Below are 13,280 nucleotides of genomic sequence, written 5' to 3'. Positions count from 1 at the left end.
GTAGTTGTTTGGCATTTGGACTATAATCTGATTACAACTGGTTTGTATCATAATAATGGTGTTCGATCCAGAGAGTTTAGTTTTTGTAAAATGACCTTTCTGTCTATTCTCTCTGCCTCTTCATAGACTGATGTTTAAAGAAGCATTTGAATGCATGAGAAAACTGAGAATTAATCTCAATCTGATTCATGACCATAACCCTAAGGTAACTTTCTAAATCTGATATTAACTCTGGCTTACCCAAGACCTGATCTGATGTGATTGGAACTAAAATTTTTTGTCCTTTTTTTTTTTTGGGTAGGTGTTTCTTGAAAATGTGGACACCTTCATAAGACAGATAGATTCTGTAAATCATATTAATTTGTTTTTCACAGAATTGAAGTAAGTATTTTGAATAATTCACGAGTATCATATCCATAATTTATCTAGTTTAGGAAATCAAGCAGATAAATAGCTAGAGGAGAAAAATTAACTTTGTGTTTGGTTTTTTTTTTTATTACTATAACTCTCAGATGCCACCTGTAACAGATTTTTGCTCTTTTCCCTTCTTTTTAAAAACAGCCTATTTAAAACTGAGACTTGAAAGCATGTCATTTAGAATTATAATTGACTCTTTTTAGGTGTACATATAAGACTATTTGTCTTATGAAACTGAAATCAAATGGTATGTTTTTCTGCAATGACTTTTTTTAACCTAAGAAAAAATTGTAAACATATAAGAAAAGTTGTCCTGTAAGCATCCTGTACCACCATCTAGACTCTCTAGTTCATATTTTCCTGTATTTGCTGTGTCATGATGTACGATCTGTCCATCCATCATTCATCTTTTTTTTAGGCAAATTTTAAGTTAATTGTAGCCTTCAGTCCACTTTATGGCTCAGTATTTCACTTCGTAGAACACTGACTAGAGTGCATTCTCTGTGGGTCAGATTCATGTGTGGTGAAATGCAGAAATGCACTATTTACTGTTCTCACGAGTGTGTACTTCCATGTAACCCAAACCTCTATCGAGGTAGAGAGCATTTCCTTCACCTCAGAAAGTTCTTCCAAACCTCGTGTCAGTCACTCCTGTCCCCTCCCCCTAGGCAACCACTGTTGTGAGTTTTTCACCGTAGATCGGTTTGCCTGTTGAAGAACTTTAAGTGGAAGCATATAGTACTTACTCTTCTGTGTTCGGTAGGCTGCTCTCACTCAGCATGTTACCTTGACATTAGCCATGTTTTTGCTGGTAGTACTAGTTCTTTCGTGTTTACCCCTCAGTAGTGTGCGCTAGTGCAGATCTGCTACGGTTTGTTTCTTTGTTCCCCCGGAGTTGGACACCTGTTCGGGGCTAATGTGAATAAAACACCTGTAACATCACTGTATGAATCTTGTGTGGAAATGCTTTCATTTCTCAGTTTGTTTCTTCATTGTTCACCTTATGTGAATACGATGAAACTGTTTTCCAAAAGCCATTTTTATTCCCTCCTCAACCTGCCTGGGGACACGTCCGTCATTTGGTAGCTGGACACATGTTCAGTTAGTGACCTCTTAATAACTTGCCCTTAGGGAAGAGGATGTTACAAAGACCATGTATCCTCCGCCAGTTACCGGCGCTGTCCAGCCGTCCAAAGATCCTGCTGGGAAAAAAGTAGACCTTGTGTGTGATGCTCTGAGAGCAGCCATGGAGAGCATAAATCCCCACAAGTATGTGCACTGTCATTAGTTGGCATCTTCTGAGTCACGGAGCGTTCTGTTGTCCTTACTCAGCTTGTTCATTCTCCTCATCCTGGGGTTCTTCACTCACCACCGCAGGTACTGCCTGTCCATCCTCACCTCTCACGTGAAGAAAACAACCCCAGAGCTGGAGATTGTGCTGCAGAAGGTACACGAGCTTCAAGGTAGAGACCCGTTCGCAGACAGTGTGTCACCAGCCTTCCGGCTTCTGGGGAGCCCACTGACCACGCTCAGTGCCCCATCACGCAGTTAGTCTGGGGCTTTGGGGTTGCCATTTTCAGACCTGTGTCTGTTTTTTTTGAGCGCTGCCCTACAAAACATGGACAGAAGAAGTCCTGTGGCATCCAGTTCTGTCAAGAATATTAGTAACTTTATCTTTTGGGTTATGTGCTAGAAACGTGGGTTTTTTCCCCCAAATGGCTTTGTTGTGTCTTGTTTCCTTACACACTGACAGGCAGTGCTCCACCTGCTCCTGGTGCTGTGAGTGCCGAAGAGGCCCTGAAGTATCTGCTGCTTCTGGTAGATGTTAATGAGTTATATGATCATTCTCTTGGGACCTATGACTTTGACTTGGTCCTCATGGTAGCTGAGAAGTCACAGAAGGTAGGTGCACTTACTACTTTAACGTCCTTCCGGTTCTTGCTTCTGTGGTCGTGGCAGTATGAATCCCTGGCCCTGGCAGCGCTGGGGCTTGTCTGATGTGAACACAGCGAGTACATGCCTGGGGGCAGAGCTGGGGCTCTCCGGGGCACCTACTTCTAAGCCCCATTCTCTGTCATAGTTCAAGGCTGGTCAAAGTATTTTGAATGCCAGGTGGAACAAGTGAAATAAAGTTATTCGGTTATTTTTAAGATTATGGTCATGTGTGTGAACGAACTCTCCTCTTGTAAAGGAAATTCAGCAAATGATTCATATTCCCATCCAGTTCCTTGTTACGTGGCTGGAAAATGGGAACACGGAGAATAGGAAGGTTTGGGGCCTCTTGTCCCACTTTAGCGTGCTACATTTGAAAAGTTTGGGTGCCCCTGGTCTGGTCTGGTTTCTGCAACCTCAATTTCATCCTGTCATCTTTCTCCTTGCTCTTGCCAGAGTGATCTTTCTACAAATGAAATTTTGATCCTTCATTCTTTTACTTAAAATCCTTCATGGGCTCTCCCTTGCCCCTAGGATAAAGTTCAGAAGCCATCGTATTGCTTAACCCCCTGCGCCTAGCATCTGGTCTCTGTGTATCTGTCTGTGCTCATCTCTTGATGTTGTTCCTTTTTCTCAGCCTGTAGAGGAGAGGCGGTGCTGTTGTCCCCCCAGCTGCCACACACCTCTGCAGATAGTGTTACTTCTGCCTCCCATGGGCCGGTGGACTTCACCACTCTCCCCCGCTCCATTCGCCAGGCTAATTCTCACTCGTCTCAGGCAGAGGATGCCAAGGTAGCATCTTGCCAATGCTCCATTCTTGCCTCCCTGCCCCCCACGCAGGGACTGGATGAGGCGGGCCACGTATGTGCGGCCATTGGACCCAGTGCGTACCCCTGCATGTCATATATTCTAGCTCCTGTACTAGGTGTAGGTTTCCTGAGGGTAAGGCTTGGTTGTATTTTTTGTACGTAGCGAATTCTTACTAAATGTTTGTTGATTGAACACTTTGGCCTCTAGTTCTCTGTATTACATGCCTGAGTATTTATTTTTTCTTTTAGGTTTTTTTTTTTTTTCTGGATTGTTTTTATGTGTATTTATCCTGTCTGCTCAGCATTAAGAACAGGGAGCATCTGTTCTTTAGAAAAAAAAATAACTTTCAGAGCATGGCACAGAGCTGCAGACGATCAGTGCTAATAAAATCTTGGTTGGCAGGGCCTTAGAGTTTTGCCTTTAACTCAGTACAATTTTACTTTTGTTTTAAAACTTGCAAGAGGTGGGGTGCCGGGGGTGGCTCAGTCAGTTAAGTATCCGACTCTTGATTCCGGCTCAAGTCATGATCTCAGTGTCCTGGGATCGAGCCCTAAGTCGGGCTTCACGCTCAGCACAGTCTGCTTGGGATTTTCTCTCTTCCTCCCTCCCACCTGCACGTACATGCACGTGAACGCACGCTCTCTCTCTCTTTCTCTCTCTCTAAAGAAATAAATAAAATTTTGAAAAAAACTTGCAGAGGGAGGACATGCAATGTCATGCAAACAGATTTAAGCGCAATGCCTTGCACTTCTGGAGAAACTTGGATGCATTTGTTGAATATCTTTTAGATTGACCTTGTTTTCCTTATTAGCCTCTGAAATAAGTGGCTCTTGTGAGATTGCATAAGAGATCATCATCATTGTTCTCAATGAAAACAACGTCTATACATGAAAGCATTTTTGCCAAAACTTATTATGTGTTGTTTCATTTTATGTATTTATACAATAATTAATATACTAATATAGTACATATTTTTAAAATTATGTAGCTTTGGGTTTATTGATTGTTATAATTGTTATTTATATTGTTATAAATAAATGTAATCATAAGCAGTAAAGATTTGTTGGTGTGTGGTTTTTTTGTTTTGTTTTGTTTTTTTTAGGATCCCAAAGAGTATCTTCCATTTCTTAACACACTTAGAAAAATGGAAATTAATTATCAGCGGTTCACCATAGACAAATACCTGAAACGTTATGAAAAAGCCATTGGGCACCTCAGCAAATGTGGTAAGTGTGAGGATTAGTATGTTTATTTCTGCTTCAGGTCTTCTTTGGAGCTAGGCAGGGTATAAATTAAAGTGTTAATTTAGACATAGACTGATTTCAGTTTCTACTCCTGATAATTTTAACAGTTACTTATGTGTACCTTCTTTTATCGTATGATCTGAAAAGCTGAAGACAAAGCAAAGACTTTTGATGAACTGGAGGAGCTCCCGAATTAAAAAAAATAGAGCAGATCCTTTTTGGGTTAAGGATGATCACCTAAATTCATTTCAGTATCTCAGAATAAAAATTGTTTGATGATGCACTCTTCTCCGTGGTATTTGCAAACACCCGAGGGAAACGTAGCTTGTCTGGAGTCAGTGGCCGTGCACACTGGCAGTTTCCAGAAGGACACAGGTGTAAGTGGTACCGATGGACTAGGATGAGCACAGTGCCTGTTGTTCCACCTCATCCCGTCCCCGTCCCCTGCTAGAGTTTATGGCTTCAGCAGGTGTGGTTCTTTCCAGAGAGCTAAGATGGGGATAAGAAGTTACCTGGGTGTTACTAAGCTGCTTTGGAGGACCTCATTGAGCTGGGCTGCGTGTGTGTGCTTGATAAGCTCCCGCGTGATTCTAATGAGGGAGGTTGAGCAAACACAGGATTGGAGGGTGATTTATCAGGGGTAGTGTATACAGCGTCCTTTTACATAGAACTCTGATCCCAACCGGTGCTTCTCATTCCTCACATCTGCCCAGGTGCTTTGCTAAAGTTAGGATTCCTGGATTCTGATACCCCTGAATCTGCAGGTCTTACAAAGGTCCCTTGTTGATTTCGTGTAGGGACTGCTGGTATAAATGAAATCCATTATGCTTCCAAAGTCTTAAACTTGTGTGTGTGTGAATCTTATTCCTCAGGACCTGAATACTTCCCAGAATGCTTAAACTTAGTAAAAGATAAAAACTTATATAAGGAAGCTCTGAAGTTATATCCGTCAGACTCGCAGCAGTACAAGGTGAGTGGTGTGCGAAGTGAGGCTCTTCTGACTTTGTGCGTCAGCTGGCGAGGGGTAAGGATCCTGAGCCCATAATGCCATTCTTGGCCTCAAGGTTTATCTTCAGATGAATTCATGTCGTCCTGAGCTCTTATCTGGAGAATGGCCCTGACCTGCTTCTCTTCTGAAGAAAGTGCCCGGGCTGGAAGGCTAGGAGCTGTCCCCCATTCCTCATCATGAATACCACGGCAGCTTCTACCTGGGGTTCCCTGCTTCCGTCCCACCCCTTGCTCCAGCCCAGCCTTGCTGTCGCATGACTGACTATACTGAAGTGTGTAGATATTTCTCATGGAGTTTGGAAGAAAGGGATACAGTTTGTTTGTTTAAACAGGCATCTGTTTAGTTTTTCTTATATGCCAAATACTTTGCTAAATGTATTCTATGATTCTCATGACAACCTGATTGGGTAAACAGATGAGGAAACAACTTGCCTCAGGAGCTGGAGTGTGAAGCCGCCGACCTGGGATGTGGACCCCAGGCTGTCTGACCCTGGAGCCTGTGCCGGAACTACTACTCAGCCCCGCCACCCTCCCCGCCCTCGGCAGTTCATCTGTGTCTCTGCTCTGGCTCCCGTCTGCTTCCTTAGCATTGGCTGCCTCTTCCAGACCTCTCTCTGCCCCTATCTTGAGCCCCACTTGTCTTTCAACTCTCAGGTCTCCTCTGCCAGAAAGCTGTTCCTGGGTGAGGTGCCACACCGAGCTCCCAGATTTGTTTTCCCCACCGGCCGTGGGCTGCTTAAAGGCAGGGGCTTCGTCTTGTATTCCTCTCTGTGTCCCTGCCTGACGTTGAGCCTGGGGATAGAGAATTTGGCCAATGGCTGCCCCTTTGCTCTCGTTTTCACTGTCTCTTCCTCTCTCCCGTGCTCGCTCTCCTCCAGTCACACCAGCCTTCTTGTTATTCCATCCTTTGTATTCCGTACACATTTCTGCCGGATGGCCATGGTGCTTTCTCTAGCTCTCGGCCTGGATTACTCTCCCATAACTCTTCACATGGCTGCTTCCCCTCAGCCCTCTGAAATAGCACTCCCATGGCTCTTTGTCCCTTTATCACTATGTCATAGGCCATATTGTGTTTATAAGTCACCACAAGAGCAGGATCTAGGTGGTGGTTCTTGTTATTGTTTGGGTTATTGCTGTTTGTTTTTATTATGCATTGCTGTGTGATTTTCACTGCCCTGATTAGTACTTAGTAATTATTTGTTGTGTGAATACATGGCACATCTTCAATAAGGTTTTTGAATGGAAGAATGATTGAATTCACTGATTAACCACGGGGTATTTCTAAGTCATTCAGGAGAGTTTCAAATGTAGTGATGAGACAGCCTACACTGGAGGTTAAGAAATGACTGTCGTCTTTCCTCACCAAGCCTGTGTCCTTCTGCGACAGGATATCAGCATTGCTTATGGGGAACACCTGACACGGGAACGCCTCTATGAGCCGGCAGGGCTTGTGTTTGCCCGCTGTGGTGCCCACGAGAAAGCTCTCGATGCCTTTCTGACTAGTGGCAGCTGGCAACAAGCTCTCTGCATGGCGGCCCGGCTTAACTTGACTCAAGACCAGCTGGCTGGCCTCGGCAGAACTCTGGCAGGTAAACGTGGTTGTTCAGGTTCTCTAAAAGGAGAACTCTCCCAAAGGTTTTTTTGTTTCTTCCTTTCTTTGGCAATTTTGCAAGTAAATTTAAGACAGCATACCTTGCGATAGTCTCATATTCACTAATAAAAATTAATTAGATAATTTAGAATGGTTTCTTAAGTAAAGGTTAAACTGCTATAGCGAGTCCCCAAACACAGTGGCATGATAAAGAAAGCTTCTGGCTCTCATGTAAGGACTGAGAAGTCCTCCTGTTGTGTGGCTCTGTCATCTCAGGCAGATGGTTGTAGCTGGATTTTATCCATACCCATATTCCAGGCCTTAGGAAGAGGAAAAAACTAGAGCCTTAGGAGAACACTTGAAGTTGGAAATGACCTTGAAGTTACACTATTACTTGTGTTTCATCTCATTTGCCAAAACTTACATCATAGTGCAGAGCAGCTGTGTGGCCCTGTGCCCTGTCAGAAGGTAAACGTGAGTTTTGGAGTGGGGCCATTCAGGTATAGACAGTAGATCATTGGGAAACATAATAGCATTTATGAGAAATGAGGTGAAAGAAAAGGCCAAACATATAAGCATTCTGAAAGCAAAGGCAGTTTAGCTGTGTCAGGGTCTAGGGATTGTCTGAACCAAAGGTGGGCCTATGTCAGAGTCTGATTCCTTTGAGGGAGGAGAGCTAAAGGACTGCGTGGAAGAAGAGGTGAATAGGCGCTCTGCCCTCTCAGCTCGTTTGGTATATTCTCCCCTTGCTCTTTTAAGAGTTTTAAAAATATTATCGTTTCAAAAAAAAAATGCAGTCCTGAAAAAATTCCAAATTAAATCGTGTTAAATATACGTACATGTCCTCCTTAGCTATTTGCATTCTTCCTTTTTCTTTGGGTCATAAAAATGTTTTGACGTTATCACTTTTCTTTTTCTGGCATTTTCTGGTTATTAGGTCTGTAGGCTCTTCTATAAGGCCTTTTCATTTCCATGGTGAACTCTTTAGTTTTTGAGAATTCCCTGTATTAGGGCTTTTAGTTATTCATTCCAGTGCCATTATTACTTCTGCTTTAGAAGCTTATTTTGTGGTAGTTTATACCTTCCAGATCTGTTCTTAGGCCCTATTATCTTCTCTTACATTCTTTTTTTTTTTTTTTTTAAAGATTTTATTTATTTATTCGACAGAGATAGAGACAGCCAGCGAGAGAGGGAACACAAGCAGGGGGAGTAGGAGAGGAAGAAGCAGGCTCATAGCGGAGAAGCCTGATGTGGGGCTCGATTCCATAACGCCGGGATCACGCCCTGAGCCGAAGGCAGACGCTTAACTGCTGTGCCACCCAGGCGCCCCTTCTCTTACATTCTTTATAACTCTTACCTCGCTGTTTGTTATGCCGAATGGTATATACATCCAGTTCTCCCCGACGTTTAGCAAAAAACAGTAGGGAAGGTGGTCAGAGATTGTTGAGAAACGTTAGAAGGTAGAGTCACTTCATGTGCACTTTAACTTCGGTAGTTTATACAAGAAAAGAAAGATAGCTGTTGAAATTGTGGAGGTCATTCTTCCGGTTTTTATCAGGGAGAATATGCGCTGGAGTTAGCAGGAGATGGGAGACACGAGTCTGCCAGCTCCATAGTCGACTTCAGGCTCCGTGTGCCTCTCGAAGCATGATTATCTGCCTGTGCTGAGTGATTCGAGGATCTAAAGACACTGCATGACCCCTAAGCCAACGACCTTCATCTTAGTGCTCAATCAAACAACAGGAGGCTCTTCCTGTTTGAGGAAGAAGTGGATGAGCCGGAGATGCTAGGTCGGTTTCCCATACGTGTACCTTTGTAAGCTTTTCTTCATGGCTAATTTTGGCTCTCCATGGTTTTCACATTCCATGCTAAATTTAGATTGTAACTGCCATTTAAGATAGGACGCTGTGGTATTCCTGCCTATTTCCTGACAGATATTCACAAGTATATAGTTTGATACATAATAAAGATATGTTAGTGAAGTATTTCAGCAGAGGAATCTGTGGAGCCTTGTTATGCCCAATGTTTCACAAACTTACTTGACCCGAGAATGGTTTTTTGGTATTGCTTTTTATTATCCTCAGAACAGTCTTAGGGAACACTTTGGAAAATGCTGTTTTAAAGCAGTTCTATTTCAATGTACACGGTAGAGCACAATCTCCAATTTGTAGGGGACTGTTTTTACTTAAAAAGTACCTCCAGGGGTGCCTGGGTGGTGTAGTCGGTTGGGTGTCCGACTCTTGGTTTGGGCTTATGTTGTGGCCTCAGGGTTGTGAGATAGAGCCCCGTGTCAGGCTCCGTGCTCAGTGTGGAGTTGGCTCGAGATTCTCTCCCTCTCCTTCTGCCCCTCCCACTTGTGTGCACACATGCGTGCTCGCTTTCTCTCTCTCTCTCAAATAAATAAATACATCTTTAAAAAAAAAGTACCTCCAAAAACCATTTCAACGTGAGGTAATCCTGTTCTTAGCAAGCCAGTTATGGTCAAATGTTTATTATCTTTGCAGGAAAGCTGGTTGAGCAGAGGAAGCACAGTGATGCGGCCACAGTCTTGGAACAATATGCCCAGGTAACCTCATTTCCTCCATTCAGCCACCCAGTCAACAAGCAGGGCCTTCCCAGTTGTACCTCACTGATCTGTGAAAATTAAAGGAACTTGGGGGTAATTAGGAAGTGCAGAGACAGTATTTGCTCTGCAGATCTTCCCTCTTGCTGACCTGACTTAGACATCTAAATTTAACTTTTTTTTTTTTTAAGATTTTATTTATTTATTTGACAGAGATAGAGACAGCCAGCGAGAGAGGGAACACAAGCAGGGGGAGTGGGAGAGGAAGAGCAGGCTCCCAGCAGAGGAGCCTGATGTGGGGCTCGATCCCAGAACGCCGGGATCACGCCCTGAGCCGAAGGCAGGCGCTTAACCGCTGTGCCACCCAGGCGCCCCAATTTAACTTATTTCTAAATAATTAGTTTTCTAAACAATAAGTTCTATAAGGTAGAATACCACTCTACCACGATAGGCACTAGTAGTTTGACCTTGGTAGAAAGTACTAAATTAAAACTCAAGGGAGTTGTACTTTTTATGTTACCTTGCCAAGTAGAAACAGTGAGAAAGGACCATTCTAAAACAAAGGGATTGGATTTCAGATACTTTTTTGGCTTTTACAGCCATTGTCTCTGTTGGAAGTGTCTTTTATCTCAGGCAACTTGATGGGTTCCAATTTTCCAGCAGATTATAAAGATGAGTACCTTTACTGGCTTTTGATAGAATTATAGAATTTATTATGAAAATAATAAAACTATGCACTGACATGGAGTGCCTGGGTGACTGAGTCAGTTGGGTGTCCAGCTCCTGATTCTGGCTCAGGTCATCATCTCAGGGTCGTGAGATTGAGCCCTGTGTCAGTCTCATGCTCAGTGGGGAGTCTGCTTGAGATTCTCGCCCTCTACCCCTTCCCCACTCGCTCGCCCTTTAAAATAAATAAACCTTAAAAAAAAAAAAAAAACCAACAAACTATGTATTGACACTGGCCATGAACTAATAGGACATAGGTACACAGTTGACACCAGGGGTCAGTGCCTTCTAGAGTTTTAGCCTTTGATTAGAAAGTATTTTTTACAGTTGTTACTAGTAGGCACATTTGTATAACATAATCGTTGCTTTTAAAATACCTGAATATCTTTCATGTAATAAGTATGAGTGAAAGAAGATCACTAAAATTTGACAGATCCTAGCAAGAAATTATGTTGGGTGATTGAGCTGAAAACATCAATGAATAAAATATGCATAATAACAAGTCTAGAGTAGAAAGATATACCATCTAAGGTGGTTAATTAAATGGATAAGATGCCACCATCCTTTTTTTTGTCTAAATGAAGATTAATACATATATATATATTTAATTTGCATTTTCAATTGGTTATACTTTCCATATAATAAAATATACCAATTTTAAATGAACAGTTGGATGAGTTTTGACAAATCCTACTACAACCATGCTAATAGAACATTTGTAACACCCCAAAAAGTTCCCTGCTTCCCCTTTTTAGTGAGTCTTCTCCCTCTACTCTCAGCTCTTACCAGCCACTGATGCGCTTTTTGTCATTACAGTTTTGCTTTTTCTAGAATTTTATATAAATGGAACCATCTGGTATGTGGTTTTTTAGTCTGGCTTCTTTCACTCACATAATGCTTTTGTTTTCTAACATTTCTTTTTGATTCTTTCTTAGAATTTCCATTTCTCTGTTTGCATTACCCATCTGTTCCTGCATGTTGTCTGCTGTTTCCATTAGAGCCTTGAGCCTATAATCATACCTCTTTTTTTCTTTTTCTAATATTTCAGGTGGAATTATAGAATTACACTCAATAATTCACATGCAGTGGCATATTAGTTTCAGGTGTAATCATACTTATTTTAAATTCCTGGGCTTGTAATTTCAATATCCCTGCCACATCTCAGTCTTGTTCTGATGCTCGCCCTGGCTCTTCGAACAGTTTTTGTCCTTTGTGTAATTTTTGGTTGGAGCCTGCCCGTTATGTACTGGGTGTGAGGAATTTGGTAAAGACGCCTTTAGTGATGTGGTGGTAAGGTGTGGGGAGAGGAGAAGTGTTCTACAGTCCTATGATTAAGGCTCAGTCTTTTAGTGAGCCTGTGTCCCTGGACCTGGAACTTCACCAGTGCGTCTCAGATTTTTCACTCCTTAGGTAGGACAGGAGGGCCAGGGGAGCTGGAGTTGGGTATTTCTCTTCCGTCATGTTAGTTAGGCCCTGGTCAAACCAACTTCAGTTAGGCTTTGGCAAAATTGTTTCTCTTGACATCAGGCCTTGTTAAGAGCAGCATGCTCTGGGTGCTTTCAAAATGACAACTTTTCCCTTCTTGCCAGAAGCGGATTTTCATCTGATGCTGTGAGAACCTGGTAGGGCTCACAGCGGTAAAAACTCGCAAAAGTGTAGGAGCCTTCCTAAGTCTGGACGTCCATAGAGTTTTCAACTCTAACGTTGTCCACAGGGGTGCTTCAGCCACTAGCTACTTACAGTTCAGATTTTCCTACCCCTGTACTGGTTCTGGTGGAGATCTCTACTTGTGGGTCACTGCTCTGTTCTGGTAAGTTGTAACTCTCTGCGTCTGCCTGTCTGTCTCTCCAGTTTGGGGGGGGCAGTAGTTTGCCCTATGACCTCAGTTCTCCAGTGGGTCAAAGGAGAGTTGTTCAGTTTGCTCAGCTTTCTACTTGTTACAATGGAGGGATGTCTTCCAAGTTCCTTGTGTGTTGGACTGGAAACTGGAAGTCATATGCTTTTGAGATTCATCCATATTATATTGTGTATCTCATTTATTTTGGTCAGTGGCATTTTGTTTTATGAATAGGGCACAATTGTGGATCCATCCACAAGTTGATGTACATTTGGGTTGTTTTCAGTTTAGGGTTAGAATAAAGCGACTATAAACTGGTACAGGTCTTTGTGAGGACAGATGTTTGCATTTCACTTGGGTAAATACCTGTGAGTGGGAGTGCTGGTCACGTGGTAAGTGGTGCATAATTTAATAAGGAGGGGCAGAGCTTCTCTGCAGTGGCTCTGTCGTTTTGTGCTGCCACCAGTGAGGTAGGAGTACTCCGTTGACCCTGTACTCATGTACACTGGGTGAATTGAGTATCTATGGATACATAACAAATTACCTCAAAACTTAGCTTCAAATGACAAACACCTATTTGTTTCTATGGGTCAAGAATCTGGGCAGGGCTTAGTTAGGGCATCTGGCTCCGGGTCGTTGACAGGACTGCAGTTAAGGCGTTGGCCAGAGCTGGGGTCATCTTAAGACTTGACTAGTATTTTTTTTTTTCACTTCCCAATTTTTTGTTGCTAGTAAATAGAAATATAGTTTTGTTTTGTTTGTATGTTGGCCTTATATCCTACAGCCTTGCTGTGAACTCATTTATTAGTTCTAGGAGCATTGGAGGTAAATTCTCTAGGATTTTCTATATTAATGAGCATGGCTTCTCTGACTAAAGACTGTTTTATATCTTTTCAATTCATATGCCTTTATATTTTTTCCTAGCCTTACTGTATTAGCTAGAACTTCCAGTATAGTATTGAATAGAAATGGTAGGGGTTGGTGGACATCCTTGCCTTTTTCCTGATATTAGGGTGGAAATTCAGTCTTTCAACATTAAGTGTGAGGTTTGCTTTTTTTTTTTTTTTTAGATTTTTTAAAATTTGTTTTAGAGAGAGAGAGTGAGAGAGAGAGCATGAGCAGCGGGGAGAGGAAGAAGCGGGCTCCCTGCTT

General features: G+C 42.6%; 1 protein-coding gene across 3 annotated transcripts in view; it reads left to right on the top strand.

Moving 5' to 3' along the window:
- Positions 1 to 13,280, top strand: part of ELP1 (elongator acetyltransferase complex subunit 1) — a 56,802-nt gene that overhangs the window by 26,940 nt on the left and 16,582 nt on the right. For all 3 annotated transcript variants that reach the window (XM_026506050.4, XM_026506051.4, XM_044386754.3), the window contains exons 21-29: positions 127 to 205; positions 302 to 381; positions 1,549 to 1,686; positions 1,795 to 1,880; positions 2,171 to 2,319; positions 4,262 to 4,385; positions 5,276 to 5,373; positions 6,799 to 7,000; positions 9,507 to 9,568. In XM_026506050.4, the coding sequence (XP_026361835.2) occupies positions 127 to 205; positions 302 to 381; positions 1,549 to 1,686; positions 1,795 to 1,880; positions 2,171 to 2,319; positions 4,262 to 4,385; positions 5,276 to 5,373; positions 6,799 to 7,000; positions 9,507 to 9,568 (1,018 nt within the window). The remainder of the gene's footprint in view (positions 1 to 126; positions 206 to 301; positions 382 to 1,548; positions 1,687 to 1,794; positions 1,881 to 2,170; positions 2,320 to 4,261; positions 4,386 to 5,275; positions 5,374 to 6,798; positions 7,001 to 9,506; positions 9,569 to 13,280) is intronic.

Source organism: Ursus arctos, unplaced genomic scaffold, assembly GCF_023065955.2.
Source record: "Ursus arctos isolate Adak ecotype North America unplaced genomic scaffold, UrsArc2.0 scaffold_18, whole genome shotgun sequence".
NCBI classification, from domain to species: Eukaryota; Metazoa; Chordata; class Mammalia; order Carnivora; family Ursidae; genus Ursus; species Ursus arctos.
Note: the sequence above shows the minus strand (reverse complement) of the source record. Positions and strands in the feature narration are given on the sequence as shown.